General features: G+C 36.4%; 1 protein-coding gene across 1 annotated transcript; it reads right to left on the minus strand.

Annotated features, from left to right (window-relative positions):
* Positions 1-307: 307 nt before the first annotated feature.
* On the minus strand, positions 308-16917 carry LOC109005470 (phosphoglycolate phosphatase 1A, chloroplastic-like). The gene is made up of 11 exons (XM_018984437.1): positions 16536-16917; positions 15091-15158; positions 14793-14885; positions 14643-14714; positions 13298-13369; positions 10486-10545; positions 10242-10294; positions 9725-9822; positions 2302-2401; positions 761-864; positions 308-620 (listed from the first exon to the last, which is right to left on the minus strand). Exons 1-11 carry the CDS (start codon positions 16867-16869, stop codon positions 514-516), a joined length of 1161 nt encoding a protein of 386 aa, XP_018839982.1. The 5' UTR covers positions 16870-16917; the 3' UTR covers positions 308-513.
* Between the last annotated feature and the right edge of the window lie 2863 nt (positions 16918-19780).

Consider the following 19780-nt stretch of genomic DNA (forward strand, 5'->3'; position numbering starts at 1 on the left):
TCTTGAATGACACCAAACGTTTATACACCTTTAGGCAAATTATCAAAGACAAACATAAAGAACGCAACCTTTCTTACACCTTTAGGGGTTGCTGAAGCCTTATGGGGGCAGATTGCCGTAGCTGAAAACTTTTCAGTAGGAAGATTCAGTAGAATATCTACTTCGTAAATGTCCAGTCATATAATTCCTGATCTTCTCAACAACCAAATGGATAATAAGATTCCTAAATATATATATTGTTAGGGAGGATTTCCGAAAGTCTGATCACTCCGATCTCACTCGCCTGTGAATCTATTTAAGCTAGATGTGAGCTTTAACAATCATAGGTATAAGAATTCTCTTGTTGAATTCCAGAAACTACAAATGGCGTATTTTTTGCAGCTATCAGTGTCCACTCTCACTTCATGAAAGAGAAAACACTGGACCGATTTTGTATGTACTTAATCGATACCAAAATGTGAATTAATGAAAACAAGAGTCTAAGGACAATGTCACCATGTGCTTAAATAATTATCATACAGTTGCAGCTTTAAGGGGAAGGAAATCGGAAATCTTATTGGTGTAGAAATCTGGTTGTATGGAGTTGTTTGGATTCTGAAGCATTGGCAATGTAGTCACACCTACCAGAAAGAAAAAAGGGCAAAAAATTAGCCCAATCAGTATAAATATGAAAATAGACAAAGCAAACCAGGGCATATATTGAAAAAGAAATAAAAAGAAGAAAAAACTCAGGGCACAAATTACACAATAATTTAGTTACCAGAGAGCACAAGAAGAGTTTTGCAACCACCGTTTTGTCCAAACAGAATATCAGTATCTAATCTGTCCCCAACCATGCATATCTGCGACTTAAGAATGCCAAATCTGTTGCCAAGAAGTCGATGAGAATAGTATCGTAGATCCCATAATTGATGAGATTAATTTGATAACTTCCAACAAAGAATTTCGGATATTGAAACATAGCATCCAGTCAAAACATACATGGGGAATGTTTCTTTTGTTATTATTAAGTTACTCAAAGACCAATCACATCCAGAAACTTACACTACAAGAAATGGTGATCAAGCATCTTAAGATAGGTGCTTAATAATCTGGCTACCCATGGCTAACTATTATTCCAGAGGTTTGCTCATCACATGCAAAGTGATCATATAAGGACTATCCAACAAGTCAGCTCATAGAAGGTCTAATCAGAAAGCAAATGTAGTAGTTTCCATATCTTGGTAAAAGGGGAAAATAAGACAAACTATGAAACTTGGCCTACATGTGGCCTGGTCAAGAGTGTAAGTCCTCTCTCTCTCTCTCTCTCTCTCTCTCTCTACTTTGATGAAGCTGCAATATTAGTGGTACTGGTGAGTCAAATTTGTACCAAATACTTCGTCTGATTGTAAGATTGTTTTACTATATTGTTTTATGCTGTGTAAATAAGGAGCTTCCACTTGATATATTAATGATTTCAATTTCTTTTCTGTATTTGTTTTTTTCTTTCTGTAGACAAGGTGGATCCTCCTTTGTTATACTGTGGCCAATATAATTTCTGCAAAATGTAAATATCTCACTCTAAGTTCACCCTAATATTTCTGAACTTAGAGTGAGATATTACATCAACTCATTTGGACAACACACCGAATTTGAAAACTGTGGTATAGGACTACATGTCAGAGCATTAGCATTGGATTGACCATCATATTCTTCAAATTTTGACTAATATGTAGCTTTTTCACTTTTAGCTAATCATTCAAAACTTGAAGTCTACATTGGATTAGTCATCACACTCTCTATAATAATAAAATATTATTATTTTTTATTATTTATATTTTTTTAATTAATTTTTATTTTATTTTCATAATTTTCAATAACTTCCAACAATCATATTCATTTTCATTTTCACAATCCAACAATCTATAATATAATAATCTCATATGTATATAGATGGTAAAATCTCATATGAATAAAAATCTTATATCTATAATATAATAATCTCAAAAAATACTTTTAGACTTACTATAGTTCTTTTCATATTTGAAAAGAAGAATGGATTTACTGTAATTTATATTTTGGATAAAAACAATTTAGCTAATTCAATGTGGAGCAAATATGGATGATATTTGCTAAATTTGAAGATGAAAAGGCATTTGGCTAATCCAATGCCAATGGTCTCAAAGATATAACATTTGCTGAAGCATCCTTATTTTCAGTGAGTTATATTTCCTGGAGTCCGTTTAACACATTTGTAAACTCAAAGAGCAGTTGTGATAATTATAGCCGAAGCAACATGAAGAATGGGATTGGAAACAGTACTTGTTTGCCAAGTAGTCCATCATAAAAGTCGAGGGCTTTCCCACAACCAGTGGCTCACGTTGAGTAGATCCACTAACAGCACCAACCATAGAACCACCACCTGAAATCAAGTATACATAAAAGCGTGAATTTACATGATAATATATATTGCAATAAATTAACATTACATTAAAATTGGAAGTTTGGACGGAAAGTAAATGAGAGAGGATATGGGGAAGAGGGTAACGAGAAGAGTGGAGAGAAGAGGAGCTAGCCATCCCCTCTTTGAAGCAGACAATATGAAGCACCCCAAAGAGCGAATTTTAAAACCCAAGATATTTGAAATTACAGTCTTTACTTAATGTAAGGCCAACATGGGAGTTAAATTAAAGTTCTTTTTTTATAAGTAAGAAAAATTTATTAATCCTCATAATTAGGCAAAGCCCAAGTACACAAGTAGTATACAAGAGAAATATACCTAATTACAGAGTATTAGCAAAGAAAGAAGCATACAAGTCATTAAGATTAGCCCCCTCTAATACAATGGCCTTAGCCCAAAGTAACAAAGATTGATAAAATAAAACTCTAATACCCCCACAAGAGTGTTCTCTATTTTCAAAGCAACGTCCATTCCTCTCGTTCCATATACACCATATAAGACATAAAGGCACCATCTTCCAAACCTCTGCTAATTGACGATTTCCCCTTACTCCATTCCAACAAGCCAAGAGATCCACCACCTTTTTATGCATCACCCAATCAATATCCAGCCTTACAAATATATCATCCCAAAGAGCCTTTGCCACGTCACAATGGAGAAGAAGATGGTCTGTTCATTCTCCATTCCTTTTGCACATAAAGCACCAATCCATTATGAAAATACCACGCTTCCTGAGCTTGTCTATGGCCAGAAGTTTTCCATGAGAGGCCAACCAACCAAAAAATGCAACTTTTAGAGGCACTTTGCTTTCCAAATACATTTCCAAGGGAAAACAGTAGAAGATTGAGAAGTCAAAACATTATAAAAGGACCTTGCTGAGAAGTTCTAGTTTCCGGGATGAATCCACAACAGTTTGTCCTCTACACCATGCTACAAAGTCCATGCGTACAGGGTGCTGTATAAGTCAGAAATATCTCCCAGTTCCCAATCTTGAACTGCTCTTATAAATGGCACATTCCACTGCAGCAGGCCATTTGAAATGTCCATATGATCAGCAACTAAAGCTTCCTTGTACAATTCTATTCTGAAAAGAGAAGGAAAAGCCTCCTTGAGAGCAATCTCACCGCACCAGACATCAAACCAAAATCTGACCCTAGTGCCTCGATCCACCATAAATCTGAAATTGCAAAAGAAATCCTCCCAGCCCTTCCTAATAAATTTCCAGACACCCACACCATATGAACCACACACTTCATTAGATATCCAGCTACCCCAAGTGCTCCCAAATTTAGCATCAACCACGGTCCTCCATAAAGCATCACTTTCTTGATGGTACCGCCAAAGCCATTTCCCGAGTAAGGCCTTATTGAAAATACTCAGCTTTCTTATCCACAAACCATCACAAGAAAGGGAGGAACAAATCTTATCCCATTTAATCAAATGGAACTTTTTCTCATCTCCAAGTCCACCCCACAAAAAATAATGGAAGATTTTTTCCATTCTATTAGCCATTCCTAGAGGAATCGAGAATAAAGAATGTACGTAGGGAGATTGGATAACGTACTTTTAATAAGAGTGATTCTACCCCCTTTGGAGAGATACATCCTATTCCAACCAGCCAATCTATTCTCAATTTTTCCGATAACACCATCCCATATTGACTTGGATTTATAAAGGGCCCCCAATGGAAGACCAAGGTACTTCAAAGGCAAAGAAGAGACCTTACAACCCAAGATGTCAGCCAAGTCTCCAATAGAATTAACCAAGCCAACCGGTACCAATTCAGATTTAGATAAGTTCACCTTGAGGCCAGAAACAGCTTCAAAACAAAGCAAGAGAGCTCTCAATGATCGAATATGGTTAGGATCCGGCTCACAAAAAATTAAAGTATTGTCAGTGAAGAGAATATGAGATACATTGACACTCCCAAATGATGAACCACCCACTGAAAAACCATACAAGAAAGATCCATTCACTGTTGCCTTCAATATTCTACTCAAAACATCCATGATTAAAACAAAGAGAAAATGAGATAGAGGATTTCCTTGTCTCAAACCACGAGAGTTGTTGAAAAAAACCCTTGGGAGTGCCATTGACCAGCACTGAAAATTTAGCGGTAGTGATACAATGCTTCATCCAATTGCACCACTTCTCCCCAAAACCAAATCTACCAAGAATGTAAATTAAAAAATCCCATTTAACATGATCAAAGGCCTTCTCCATGTCAAGTTTGCAAAGTATTCCTGGGATGCCAGATCTAATTCTACTATCCAAACATTCATTGGCGATAAGAACCAAATCCAGAATCTATCTCCCCTTAACAAAAGCATTTTGCGGCTTCGGAATAATCTTTTCCATGACCGTGCTTATATGATTGGCAAGAACCTTGGATATCATTCAAATTAAAGTTTGACGGCTAAGTCCACATTTTAAAGAAGAAAAATACTCTATATCATTTCACTACTCAAAGTGTGTGTATAACCATAGTACAAAACCTCAAAGGGTAAAATTACTTCAAAAGGATCACCCTTTCTATACAATCCTCTCCTGTTATCATCTCAAGTATAGACACCCAGCTTTTTCCACCACCCAAATATCCTTCTCGGTTAAGGTAGCTCTTGAACATGCAATCACTCCTTGTAAGACCTTTAGCAACAGTTTTAGCAAGGAACTCTACAGCTCCATGAACTTCCTGATAGACATGTTCAATCTTCAAACACAATATGTTTCAGTTGAATAAGCTCCTCCCATATCTCCATTTCCAGTTCAGCTTGCCTTTACCCTTTAACCAGTTCACAACCACCTATGAATCAGATTTAAAATCCACCAACTTAGCTGTAACTTCAAACACATAATTAATCCATCCAACCTCTACCAAATTATTTAGAACCAGTTTCATAACATGCAGAGAAGGATGCAACAAAATTTCCCCTGCATACATTATAATTCCACCACCTCCACTCATCCCCAGATTTCCATACCTAAGAGGCATAAGTTCCATTACTCAGCACATGATCAAGAGAACCTTGCCCAGGTGCTTCACAGCAGTCACTTAGCTTTTAGCACGCCGTTTGTCTTTTTCGCGCTCTGTCATTGTCATGGAGGCGCTCAACAAAATGATATATGCTGCCATGATGGAGAGGCTTTTATCAGATTTCTTTGTGGGGGCTAAGAACTCGCATCCTTGATTTATCACAATTCTGTACGCAGAGGATTCTTTGTTGGTTTGTGGGACAAATCCAATCAGCTTCACTGTTTGTGCTTTTTATTCTTATGCTTTGAAGCAGTTTTTGGCTTGGATGTAATATTGTCTGAGTTGGTTATAGTGGGCCAAGTCACCAATGTGGATGGTCTGGCTGGCATCCTGAGATGCAAGAAATTATCTTTACCAAAAAGTATCTTGGCATTCTATTAGGGGTTTCCTTCAAGGCCCAGAATATTTGGGATGAGAATATCAAGAAGATTGACCATCAGTTGGCTGGCTAGAAGAGGAAGTATTTGTCCAAACACGGGAGGATTACCTCGATCAAGAGAACTCTTTGTAATCTTCCTACGTATTTCATACCTATTTTTCTGCTTCCTTCTAGTGTGGCTTAACACCTAGGGAAATTGTAGAGGGACTTTCTTTAGGGTGGTTAGAGGTCAAGTTTCCCTGATCTCGAGGGGAAGTTTGGGAGTTTGGAACCTACTTTTCTATTATTGTTCACTCTAGGGAAAGTGGCTTTGGCGGTATCAAAATAAGAGAGAGACCTTGTGGGGAACAATGGTAGATTCTAAATACGATGTTCACGGGGTGGTTGGTATTCTGATGTGGTCAAAAGGCCTAATGGTGTGGGGTTATGGAAGAATATAAGAAAATGTTGAGGAAGTTTTCTAACTATATTAGATTTGAGGGAGACTAAGCTAGGATTAGATTATTCTGGCTTGGTTTGTGGTGTGCAGATAGGGTTCTAAAGGAAGCATTCCTGGATGTGTACGGTGTTGATCATTGTAAATATACCTTTTTTGGATAGGTCATGGTAAGGATACTTTTGTCACTTGGAGATATCTAGTGATTTTTCTCAATGGAATGTAAGTTTTATTAGATGGCTCATGACTGAGAGGTAGATACCGTTATTATTATTATTATTTTTTTTATAAGTTAGATACCGTTATTGCATTCTTTAACATGTCTATTCCACTACTTTGAGATGACGAGGTGAAGGCAAGCTTCTTAGGGCCTCTTCCAAGAGAGGGATATTTAGTGTTCGTTCTTTCTATAATTTCATTTTATTTCTCATGAAACCAATATCTTTTCTTGTATAAGTATTTGGCGGACTAAGGTCCTGCCGAAAGCTGCATTTTTTGCTTGGATGGCTCTGAATATTTTACCCTCAATAATCCAAGGAGAGGACACATTGTTGTGATTGATTGGTGTATATGTGTAAGAGAAATGGAGAATTGGCTTGGCTTGGTTTGGGTCCTGTTATGTCTCGTATAAAAGTAGACCTTTAATTACTTGTGGAGGGGGTTAGAAGATGGTTCCAAAATACCTCATGTGGTCTATTTGGAGGAAATGAATAATAAAAATTTTGAGGACCATGAAAGGAGGCTGGAGGAGCACACAACTTTCTTTTTCAATATTCTCTTCCTTTGGACAACTTCTATAGACTTTAATGGGCTCAACTTTCATGGTTCTCTTATATCTTTTTCTCATTCTAAATAGGTGACTCTTTTCTATATATCTTGTGAACTTGAGTAGTGCCTTTTGCAGCTTTTAATGAAGTTTTATTACTTATATATATAAATATATATATATATATTTATATATAAGAGATAAAGAAGTGGGTTCTAGTAGCAAATGATGGACCTGTGAAAAAACTTTTCCCGATAAAAATAGAAATTTTTTGAGGAAAACATTTGAACCACACCCATCAGCTCCAAGTGAATGTCTGTCCAGCAGTTCTCGCCAGCTGCCATGCAGAGAAGCCATCTTTAGCTGTTTTCCAGACTGGCATGTCCTTTCCTAAAAGTTAAGTTTGGATTCTTTTATAGGGAATAAATCTTTATTCATAAGCACAAGGTGCAACGCAAGTACATAAAGAGTATGCAAGCAATATACCTATCTAGATGGAGGAAAAGATGCTAACAATTCATGGATGTTGAGTCCATTAACATCTATAGACACAGTCCAAAAGAAAAAAACATGGTGATAAAGAAGTTCTTCAACTCCCCCATCATCCACTCACAGTTCTCAAATTTTTTATCATCTCTCATACAAAATACACCAAATGAGGTAAATAGGGACCATTGTTGTAATTAGCAGGTTGCCACCTAGTCCTCTCCAAGAATAAAAAAGATCTATGATCCTAACAGGCATGACCCAAGCGAATCCAACCTGCTTGAAGAAGTCACTCCACAATGCGCTTGTAATATCATGATAAAAAGAAGATGATCAACAGACTCCCCGACTTCTCTTACACATGCAACACCTGTCAATCATATGACTATATGGCTCTTGCTTAAACTATCTGTAGTGAAAATCTTTCCAAAGGTGGCCATCCAAGCAAAAAAAACCGCTCGCGATGGAACCTTTGTCTGCCAAATGCTCTTCAACGGAAATGGATCGTCAATATGAGGAATGCCGATATTATTGAAAGATCAAGCATTGAATAGCCCACTCTTTGACGGGTCCCAACAAGTCATCTTTCCCTCCCTCCTCTTCTTATTCTAGTAGAATATAATAAATATAAGAACTCATTGAAAGCATCAATTTCCCAATCTTGTGTTGCTTTGATGAAGCCAAGATTTCACTTAATAGTATTACTCGAAATCTCTAAATTGTCCGCCACAAAAGCATCCTTAACACGAGCAACACTATATACATACGGGAAGACTTCCTTAAGGAACCTATCTCCACACCAAAAATCATGCCAGAATCTTATCCTGGATCCATGTCCCACCTCAAAATCGATATGGTTAGAAAACTGCCCCTAACCTTTCCTAGTACAGTGGTACTTTAATATTGCCATATATACATGTTACTGGCACAAGGAGAGATTGAGGCTGAGTTTGGTCAATTAGGCACGGAAAATGTACTCAAAAGCATTTTCTCAACTTGCAGACCAGGTCCATCCTGCTTACCAAAAGAAAATGCCTTTGGGATCGGTCCCGACACTTCAATTACCTTGCCTTCTTAGCTTTCAAAGGAGGAGTTTAGGTATTATGCCACCAAATTTGACCAGAAAGGCTTCACTGGAGGACCGAACTACTATATAGCTTGGACCTCATTTGTACTCCATCCACTCCACAAGCATCCATATTTGCAAGCTACTACTTCTCTACATGGAGCATCTCTCTCAATTTGGGAACGCCAAAGCCACTTCCCTAACAGTACATGGTTAAACAAAAGCAGATTACGAACCCCCAACCCACCCTCAGAAATCTGAGAACAAATCTTGTCCCTACTTACTAGGTGAAACTTTGTCTCTTCCCCTGAACCAACCAAAACGAAGTCTCGTTGTATCTTCTCAATACGCTTAGCAACACTAGAAGGAAGTAGAAAACAAGATACAAAATATGTGGGCAAGTTAGAAAGTGTGCTTTTGATCAAAGTGACCTACCCCCTTTGGACAAATACATCCTCGTCCATCCAGCTAACAACACTCTATCTTCTCAATAATCTCATCCCAAATTGCATTTTCCTTAAAGGCGACCTCTAATGAAGGGCCCAGATACTTCATTGGTTAGGATGACATTGAAAAATTCAGAATACTTGCCAAGCTGTCCAAATTTCAGATGTTTTGATGACAATTCAGATGTCAATTCCCCCCCAACTGTCTTGTAACAGTTGAATATTCCAATCAGTAGAGTTCCACATCTCAATCACTAAAGCATTAGGTCTAAGAATGTTTTCCACTATATCTGCCAAGACACCAATTCCAGCCATTTCTCATACCAAAATGAAGTATTTCCTTCCTTTATCCTCCACATTGTACCTCCCTAAACTTCTTTAATAAGACTAGAAATAGATCTCCAAAATTTAGAATTAAACCGAGAAGGAGATGTAACCCTAAGTCAAGTCCCACCTCAAGATCCCTCATCCAACCAAAGCATATATACTTTCCTAACTTTCATAAAGTGATTTTCCAATGTATATACATCATAACTACTGAGCTAAAATGTAAATGAGAGATAGGCCATACATTTCCTTATTAATTATGAAAACAATCAAACAAACTTCACAGGAGTAGATGACAAGTCTGATTAAATACAAACTTTAACAGAAGCAGGAGAGAAGTCAACCTGCCCATTCCTGAGCATCTGTTAGATGAGTGACAGCATCACGATTTGTAGCAATGAAAAGACACCCAGGGTTTTCACGTATACAGAGTGTTCCATACCTTCCATCAGAAAAGAAAACTGTTAAATCACTCATCATGGAAAACCAGACAGAATGTGTATGTAGTGCATCTAAAATAATGTTAAGGGTCAAAGAAGATTTGGCCATTATGGTACTGACTAGAATTGATAATGATCAGTGACCACTTTGAAGTGAAAGAAAAGGAGTGCCTGAGTTTAAACATCTCCATACGGTTCCTAGAGGAAAAGAAGTAACTTCTATAAACAACTTTGTATGTGCAAGTTTTAATTTCCTGTTTAAAAATGATTATCTATCAGATTTCAGATATAAGCATTTAGAAAAAAGAATCTAACAGAGAGATATACCTAAATCAATAATTATATACCGTGATTCAATATAAACAGAATGGCCATTTTTCCAATATAAATGTGTCTTGTAACTAAAAGCTTGAGATCTTACTGTATTTTGTAGTAGTTAAAATAACGATCAAACCCAACGACGACAGCTCCAACCTAAAATAAATGAGGAATTATTTTATTATGACTAAAGGTTGGATCACAGTGAAAGAAATGAATTGGGGAAAAAAGAATACAAAAAGCATAAATCAGACTGAAAGTACATTTTCTTTTTCTCATTGGTTCAAACTCTTAGAGACAATCAAATTAGAAATGAAATTGTAAGGCACAGGAGAGCAGAAGTATACATCCTTATCATGCTCCATCAGAAATCCAGGCTTTAGCTCTATCTTTTTACCACCATCTTCCTGAAAATTTTAACCAAAAAGAACCGATTTAAGAGATAGAACAGTCCCATCTTCATCATAAAATTAAAATATGCCAAACCTCAACATTCTCAAAAATGTCATTGATTTAAATGATACATACCAACTCATCTGTTCTAAGTTGTTAATATTACAATCCCCAACCCATAAGGGGCAAAAAATCTATACTAGGAAATACAACATGAAAACAAAATTGCTTTTGTTGTTGTTATAAAATAGGTGAGTAACTGTCGCCTAAAATCTCCTCTATATGGACCTTATATCCTCCTTAGAATAGCCACCTCTTACCATGTCTGATGTACATGCCAAATTGTTTCTTTTTCTATTTGGGAAAGACACTTTTGGAAGTACGAATAACCGACATTGACTGTCAAGACGGTGCACCTAAAAATCAACTTTGACATCCAATTCTTTCACTTAATTAGTTAATATTTGGAAAATGCTGCCACCATGTTATTACTTTTTTCTCTTAGTTTTTTTTTCCTAATTTAATATTTCCATTTTTATCTTTTTTAGTGTTCTAATAATTTTTTTAACAATCTCCATTTTTTATCATTTGTCTTTTCGAGATTTTTAATGTTGTTTTTAAAATAATTTTATAATTTATATTTGTTAAAAACAATTTAAAAGTAGTAGTGTCAGTGGGGGGGATGTTTCTAATGTGGAGAGTATGGCTTCCATTTTGGGATGCAAGATATCTCAGCTACCTATGAAATACCTTGGCCTCCCGTTGGGTGCTTTGTTCAAATCAATATCTATTTGGGATAATGTTCTAGAAAAAATGGAGAGGAAATTGGCTAGTTGGAAAAGGATGTATTTATCCAAAAGTGGTAGGGTCACCTTCTTCAAAAACACACTTTCCAACTTGATAGCCTATTTCCTATCATTATTTCCACTCCCCACCAAGGTGGCTCATCGCATAGAGAAACTCCAATGTGACTTCTTATGAGAGGGGATCAATGACAAGTTCAAATTTCACTTGGTGAAAAGGGCCAAAATTTGCTCTCCTATTCAATAGGAGGCCTAGGTATTCAGAACTTGCAATTTCCAGCAAAGCTTTGCTTGGTAAGGCTATGCAGATACCACAATGAGAAGGGCGGCCTTGGGGAGAATCGTCATCGAATTGAAGCATGGGGAACCATGGGGAGGATGGTGTACCAAGAAGGTGAGTGGGCCCCATGGTGTGGGGCTATTGAAGCATATAAGAAGAGGCTAGGACACATATTCAAGATATACCCGCTTTAAGGTGGGTGATGGATCCAAAATTAAATTTAGGAACAATGTATGGTGTGGCAATAGGGCACTCAAAGGAAACTTGTCCACAAGTTTATGGCATAGCAAGCATGAAAAAAGCCTCGATTGCGGACCTCTTCATACTCTCTAATGGCACTCCCCAATAGAATGTTACATTCCTTAGAGATGCACAAGATTGGAAAATTGAGGCTTTTTCGGTGTTCTATGACCTAGTGTACTCCACCTGTTTGTCGGCGGGAGTCAAAGATAAGATCTTTTAGTGCCCTACTAAGATAGCGAAGTTCTTAGTCCACTCCTACAAAGCCATGACAATGCACGATACAAATTCATTCTTATGGAAGAGTATTTGGAAGACAAAGGCGCCCCTAAAGAAAATTTTTTGTATGTACGGCTTCCTTAGGGAAGATCCTCACTCTAGACAACTTAAGGAAACGTTGAATCATAGTCATGGATCGGTGTTGTATGTGCAAAAAGAGTGGAGAGTCGGCTGACCATCTACTACTTCATTGTGAGTGCCAGGACATTGTGGAATGAAGTTTTTGTTCGGGTGGGATTACTTGGGTGATGCTGAGACGGGTAGTGGACCTCCTAGCTTCTTGGAAAGCCATTCAAGGTAACTCTCATATCACCTCAATTTGAAAAATGGTTCCAATATGTTTATGGTGGTGTATTTGGAGGGAGAGGAACAAAAAGAGTTTTGAAGATCAAGTGTGGTCTATGGATGAGCTTAGAAATCTATTTTTCAATACTTTACTCCATTGTTCGATTGTAATTGATTTTCATGGCTTGTCGCTTCATGAATTCCTTGTATCTCTAAATTAAGCATGCTTAGGTGTTGCTCTTGTATATGTCCCGTATACTTGGGCTTTTGCCTATTCTTTTGATCAATAAAATCTTGTTTTTACCGATAAAAAAAACAATTTAAATGTTTTCTAAGTTTTTTATGCCTTCTTATTTTTTATTTTCTTTATTTTATCAAACTTATAACTTCATTATTATTTTTAAAACTTTTTTTCTATTTTACTGATTTTTTTAAATTCTTTAAATTCTTTTAGTGTTCATGCTGACAGCGTATTTTTTTTTTAATTTTAAATGTTGATTGTACACTATATGCCACGTGTCATCGTCTTATTGGCCATGATATGGCCTCAACTGCCACATCAGTATTTTCCATCAAGAGACTAACAAAGTCCTGCCAAAGGGACCAATCTAAAATTTGACAATAACCATAGGTGCTTATTATAAACTTTTAAAACCAGAGGTATTAGTTTTGGAAAGGTGCAAACCCTAGGGACCTGAACAGTAATTTTTCCTTAATTTTAATTCCCATGTGTTTCTCTTGTATACACTCTTTGTACTAGGGTTCCATCCTTTTTTCATATCAATAAATCTCTAACTTGCTTATCAAAACAAAAATAACAAATTTAAGAATAATTTGGAGGATGAAGTAACAAACAAAAAAAGTAAATCTCATACATACAGGGCCACCAAGATATTCAAATCCAGCAAGCTCAAGCTCCTTCAAAATGCCATCCTCACCGATCACATAGACCTAAATCATAACCAACCATTAGTCTTCTCTTTCTTTATCCCATAGCTTTCATACTCAGACAAGGTATCAACAAGGTTTCCAAACATAGGTAATCACTAATCATGGGTGGATTTATGAACAAGTACAAAATTGATTAGATTAGCAGGGTAACCATAAGCAAAATGAGATTATTGTTCCATAATTTTAAAGAACTGAAAGGCTATGCAAACAAATCTTAGTGTCAGGAAGGGTACCATTAATAAAGATTAAAATCCACTCTTTCCTTGCAAACCTTTGTGTCTACTGTAACCATTCACAGGAAGGAAAAAACAAAGTACAATTTTTTAAGCAGTACTTTATGTGTTTTTTGAGATTGAGGTCTTAGAGGAACACCAGTAAGGTGTCCTCTTCAGAATCATAAACCTCACAGATACCAAAACATGTATATCATCATCATGTTTCGTTTTTTGGTTGTATGTTCTTACTGTAAAGTGATTGTTTACTACTGACCATACATGAATTGGACCCTATATTTTACAATATGTATGCATGCGAGTGTGCACACACATATCTGCTGCCCACTACACCTACTGAAAAAAAACAGCTTCCTGTTACAACCTTCCTTACAAATATGACTTGATAAGTATTAGAAAAATTTATTTAAAACTGACGGCAATTGAGGAATATGTTAAAGTATATAGCTAATAATATATAGATATGTCCCAGTGGGAACTTCATTTCTTGAAAGCCCATTCTCTGGAGCCTGGGGAGGGGGTGGGATCATGGTGACTTTCCTGCAGCTTTCTCCATATATTATGGAATTGGCACCAACACTATGGCAAAGGTAAGGGCATTGGTAGATGGACTAAAATTGTGTGAGAAGCTTCATAGATGAGGTATTGAAGTGGAACCCATTCTCTGTTGATTAAAAGTTGGTGGCATTGGGCAAAGGGGGTGGTTCACTGGAATGTGCAGAAATAATAAAATATTAGGATCGGATTAGAGACAAAGCAGCGGGCATTTTATTATCTGTTAACCATGTGTTCAGAGAAGTAATCCAAGTTGCTGATTGGTTGGCTTAACAAGGAGCTAAAGGGCATGCTAAGACTTGACAAATCTGGACTACCAACTAAACATAATAAATCGTTGTCCATAGAAGCATACACAAAGATATAGACCCTTTATAGTATGTTAACAGACTGAACTTAAGCACCCTAGGTTCGTCCAAGGTGTTTGAAATAGTGATCTAATAGCATTTTTTTAGACTTCAATAATATTATATATATATACACACCTTTTTATCTTTGGGGAAATTAATGGACTTCAGATATGCAGCAGCAGCAAAAGACGATGCAAAGATTTCCTCCTGAAACAGTTCAGTTGCATTAGACGTTAAGATTAATAAAGTTTAGCCAACATGAGGAGAAAAGAATCATGAACTAACCTCACTGACATTCAGACCAAGTGTTTCAAACTTTTTACCATATTGTTTCCTAGACTTTGTCGAGTTGTTAGTGACAAAAACTAATCTCTTTCCCTGGAAAGAGAAAAAAAGTATCAGCAAATGTCTGAAGCCATTCCCTCTCAAGTCTTTGTTGAAAAACTCCAATTGTGATTATTTCACTAAGAAATCAATAGGACACAAAAAAAAAAAAGGAAAAAAAAAAAGGAAGATAAATGAAACTAGAAGCTTATAACCCATATGAATTTATGCAAGCTAGCACCTACATTCATAAACAGACCTTTGACCGCAGCATATCAAGGGTTTCTGGGACTCCATCTATCAGCTTATCTCCTTTCCATATAACTCCTGCAATTAATCAAAGTATGTGAGCTTTAGCTATATCATCGTTAGATTTGTAACCGTTATCAATCCCCAAGAAATGAAAAAGGAAACACACTTCAATCACATGATTGATCATATTCATTAGAAAATTCCAATATGCTAATTTGAAAGAAATTGATTTCCTACATAAAAAGAAATTAAAATATATATATATATATATATATATTTCCCAATAACTTAGCACTTGGTTAATATGCTCTCGGCTTTGCCTTAAAGCTTTCCATGAGAAACTATACACCTGTTCGTTCAACTATAGAAATTGCAAATTTACTTCCATTGAAACTTAATGAAAATGCTTAATATTGGAGTTCATGGCCAGAGTGTCAAGTCTCACATCAAGAGACAGTGGAGAAAAAGATTGATATACATGGTCCCCTTAGCATCCAACATTTTTGTATACAAAGCGTCACAAGAAAACTCCCTGAGTTTCAAACGTCTCCCACAACTTCACTCGACTTAATTAGGAGCACTAAATTGTCTTTAGTGTAGAACATCAGATGCCGAGCCCTGTATCAGAGGTTGCAAAGCAGGGAAAAAAAAAAAAAGATTGAGGTTTTGAACCACTATCATTACCTTATTCAAGTATCATGCAAAGCCCTCAGTTAGGAGGAAAATTTTGGACAACAATGGGGTACAAAAATTTATCTTCTGCATCTAGTCTGGGTACATTATTGCCCAAATTGAAAATCCAAAGACTGACATGCTCTACTGCTGTTTACAGTGTTATATTCTTGTAGGGAAAAAGGAAAGACTCTAAGTTACGGTTAATGAGTAATTAGGCCTCAGTTACATGCCATAAAGGATATATGAAACCAAAGGAAAATTGTGAAAATTCTAAAGAATTTGAAGGAAATTTACTTCGATTGCTTAAGAGCGAAAAAAAGGCCAGGATGCGATTGAGTAGTAAGGTATTTTCATATATTCAAAAATAATAATAGAATATTAAATAGTAGTAAATAGTAATGAAAAATAATAATAAATAATTTAGAGATATTCTCTCTACCCAAACTAGTCCTCGAATGTTCTCACTTCAAATTACGTAAGCACAGTTGCCATCTTTATAGTAAGAGTGGAATGGACCAAAAATTACACCCCGCCTCCCCCCCGAAATCAAAAACTCTCTTCGTCATGAATTTGTCATCCCTTCAATTGTGAATAACTGAAGATGCTAGCATTTTAGCATGTAAACAGAAATCCAAAGGGCCCTTAAAGTTTTATCTGTTTCTTTATCCTAAACAAATATTAGCGCGGGTGGACATGCGCACTCATGTCTTAACACACAAACTAGTAAACAAAGAAGCCCATTTCAACAGCATCTAGACATACAATAAGACCCCTCACCATCGCAATCGAAGATGAATGTCTCGACGGAGTCAATGAGCTCCCCCGGGTTCTTGAGGGGCTCTGCAAATGCTCTAGTCGTGAAGTTCTCCATTCTTGACCGATCACAATTGTTTCTTTTTGCCTTGTAGTTGATATTTTTACTACGGTTCCATCTTACGCTTACGAAGTTAGATACAGGGTTTGGAAAAGTATACGAGAGCTTCTTGAGGCCCGAAAATCTGGAACAGTTGGGGCTCAAATGACTAAGAAACCGAGATGGGTTTGTGGAAGTAAGAGATGAGACCGAAAGAGAGGCTGAGGCTGTGGCTGTGGCTGTTGTTCTGCTCAGCATTTTGTTTGGGGGCCTGGTGCTTTTTTCTTGGGTTGGTCGTTTGAGGCAGTTAAGGTTTTAACTTTATTTGAATGGTTGTCTGCGATGACGAGTGGATGAGTTCAGATGCAATGTGATCACAATCACACACTTTTTCTGCTTATTCAAAACAAAATAAAAAAAGAAAAAAGAAAAATACTTTTATGCAACCCGCTTGTGTAACTGCCGGCTAGTCGACTGACGTGAAGTTAAATGAGATGAAATGAATCTAATGTTTTGAATATCGTATTGAATAGTATACCGATTAAGATTTTGAAATAAAATATTTTGATATCGATACCGTTTCGTGTATTATTTTGAAATAGTCAATATATGAATAAATTATATATATAAATTATATTTCAAAATAATAATTTATATATGAATAAATCTTCATATTACTTAAAAGCATCTATATGTGTACTGTTCATTACTGTTGATGAACAGTAATAAACAGTAAAGATGGTTTTTTTTTGTTCGCATATCCTATTACTGTTCATTACTATTAATGAACAGTAAAAAAGTTTTTATTTTTTTATTTTTTTTCTCGCATATTTGTTTAGTTTTTTTTTTTTTTGTCCGTGTGAATGCTAATGTGCAACGTAATACCACGATCGTGCGTGGGGAATGAGAGAGAGGAAGAAAGGAAAAGTGGAGAAAAATATTAGTTTTTGGATTTTAAATTTCAACCCTTCATCTTTAACCTTCAGATTTAATCTAACGGTAAAAATTTAAATATTAATTTAAACTAACATAAAATAGATAATTAAAATATAAATATTCTATCATACACTTAAAATTAACTTCAATTTATATATATATCTGCCTATTATAAGGAATACATGCATCAAATTAGAAACTATCAAGCCAAGTATCAAGTCAGATTGCTAAATTACAGTACATATGTATATAGTCTTCATAGGAAAGTCTAGGCTGTTTTATTTTTCTCCTTGATCTCAGCTCATACTTATTCCTTTACTTGTGCAGAGTTTTCTTAGATAACAGATTGTAATTTCCTATATATGTGAATAATATACATCCTCTATATCTCAATGCGTGAGATAGTTTTCATCTCAATATTTTTTCATGGTATCAAAAGCCCCAACGTATTGACAGAGAGTGGTGTTTTTTTTTTTTCTCTTTTCCTTCGAAAAATGACTTCCTCATCATCTTTTGTGTCTTCTGATAATTCAGATCCCTACCCATACCCAGTTTCACAAAATGTTTCAAACTATGTCTCTCTCAAACTTAACTCCAACAATTTTCTGCTATGGAAAACCCAAATGCTGAACATACTTGAGAGTTATGATCTCCAAGGATTTATCAATGGTGAAATTCAAGCTCCACCACAAATCATCCTTGATGAGTCATCCACTTCTCAGCCACATCCACTCTATCAGAAATGGCGTAGGTCTGATAGGCTGGTCAAAGGTTGGCTCACAGCAACACTTTCTGAGAGGTCTTAGGCATTGTAGTTGGATTAAACATTGCCTTAGAAGTCTGGAATGCCCTTATTCATGCTTTTGCAAGAGTATCCTCAGAACGAAGTCTTGCTCTTAAGCAAAGACTCACCTCTATCACCAAAGGATCTGATTCCTTAAGTGATTATCTCAGAAAATTCAAGACCAATTGTGATGAGCTTGCAGCTATTGGCAAGCCAGTTTCTGATCACAAAAAGTCTTGGTGGCTCCTTAATAGTCTTGGCAAGGATTTTGAGGTCTTTACAGCCACAATGATGAGGCCTCCTGTCCCTTCATACTCTGAGGTAGTAACCTTACTAGAAAGTTATGCTGACAGGTACAAACTTGATGCTCCTCCTGCATCAATGGTGTTCTATGGACAAAAATCTTACAAAAACAAGAAACAGATTGGTTCCTTCACTTCCAAGGGACGAGGTTTTGCTCAGGGAAACTCACCTGGATCCAAAGCATCAAATCAGGGCCAAGCCTCCAACAATACCTCTCGAGGTTTCAATCAGGGCCAAGCTTCCCACAACAACTCTCGAGGCTCTAACAATAACAAACCTACACCAAGAGAAGATCTTGTTTGTCAAATCTGTCATAAAAGAAATCACACAGCCTTGAAGTGTTTTGAGAGATTTAATCATTCATTTACAAATGATAATCTTCCTCAAAGTTTTGCAGCAATGAAGTTAGAAGAACCAGAAGAAGCCTCTTGGCATCCAGACACTGGAGCTACTGATCACATGACAGCAAATCAAGGTACCCTCCATTCTGTGATTCCCTATACTGGTCATGATGGTATAATGGTTGGCAATGGCAAAATCTTACCTATTACTCATACTGGTCAGGCCATGATTGGTTCTACCCCATCTAAAGTTCAATTAAATAATGTTCTTGTGGTCCCTGACATCAAGAAAGATTTGCTATCAGTCAGTAGGTTAACATCAGATTATCCATTAAAGTTTGAGTTTGATGGCAATGGTTTTGTGATAAAGGACAGGATGACATAGAGGACAGTGGCAACAGGGAGGAAACAGAAGGGCCTCTATGTTTTTAATGTTGCAGCTTCAACTCTTCCAGAAAAACAGACCTACTTCTCTCCTCTAGATTTCGAACAACAAATAAAGAGAGCTGGCACTTGAGGTTGGGACATCCAAATTCTATAGTTATTGATTATCTTTGCAATAATAAGCTTATTTCATTTGATTCTAAACAAAATTCCATAGGAATTTGTACAAGTTGTCAAATGGGGAAAGCATCAAAATTGCCTTTTCTTCCTAGAACAAATAATATCAATGTTCCTTTCTCAAAGATACATTGTGATCTATAGGGACCAGCTCCCACTCCTTCTAGAGAGAAATTCAGATTTTATGCTATTTTCATTGATGAGGCTACCAACTTTTCTTGGTTAATTCCATTAAAGCATAAAT

This window comes from Juglans regia, chromosome 11 (genome assembly GCF_001411555.2).
Source record: "Juglans regia cultivar Chandler chromosome 11, Walnut 2.0, whole genome shotgun sequence".
Lineage (NCBI taxonomy): Eukaryota > Viridiplantae > Streptophyta > Magnoliopsida > Fagales > Juglandaceae > Juglans > Juglans regia.

Excerpts from the sequence above, each read along its gene's own strand:
- LOC109005470 (XM_018984437.1), bottom strand. The coding sequence starts at position 16,869 with ATGCTGAGCAGAACAACAGCCACAGCCACAGCCTCAGCCTCTCTTTCG. Across the intron at positions 15,159-16,535 it reads ATTCATCTTCGATTGCGATG|GAGTTATATGGAAAGGAGAT; the intron begins GTGAGGGGTCTT and ends GATTAATTGCAG. Across the intron at positions 9,823-10,241 it reads TTTAACTACTACAAAATACA|GTATGGAACACTCTGTATAC; the intron begins GTAAGATCTCAA and ends TTCTGATGGAAG.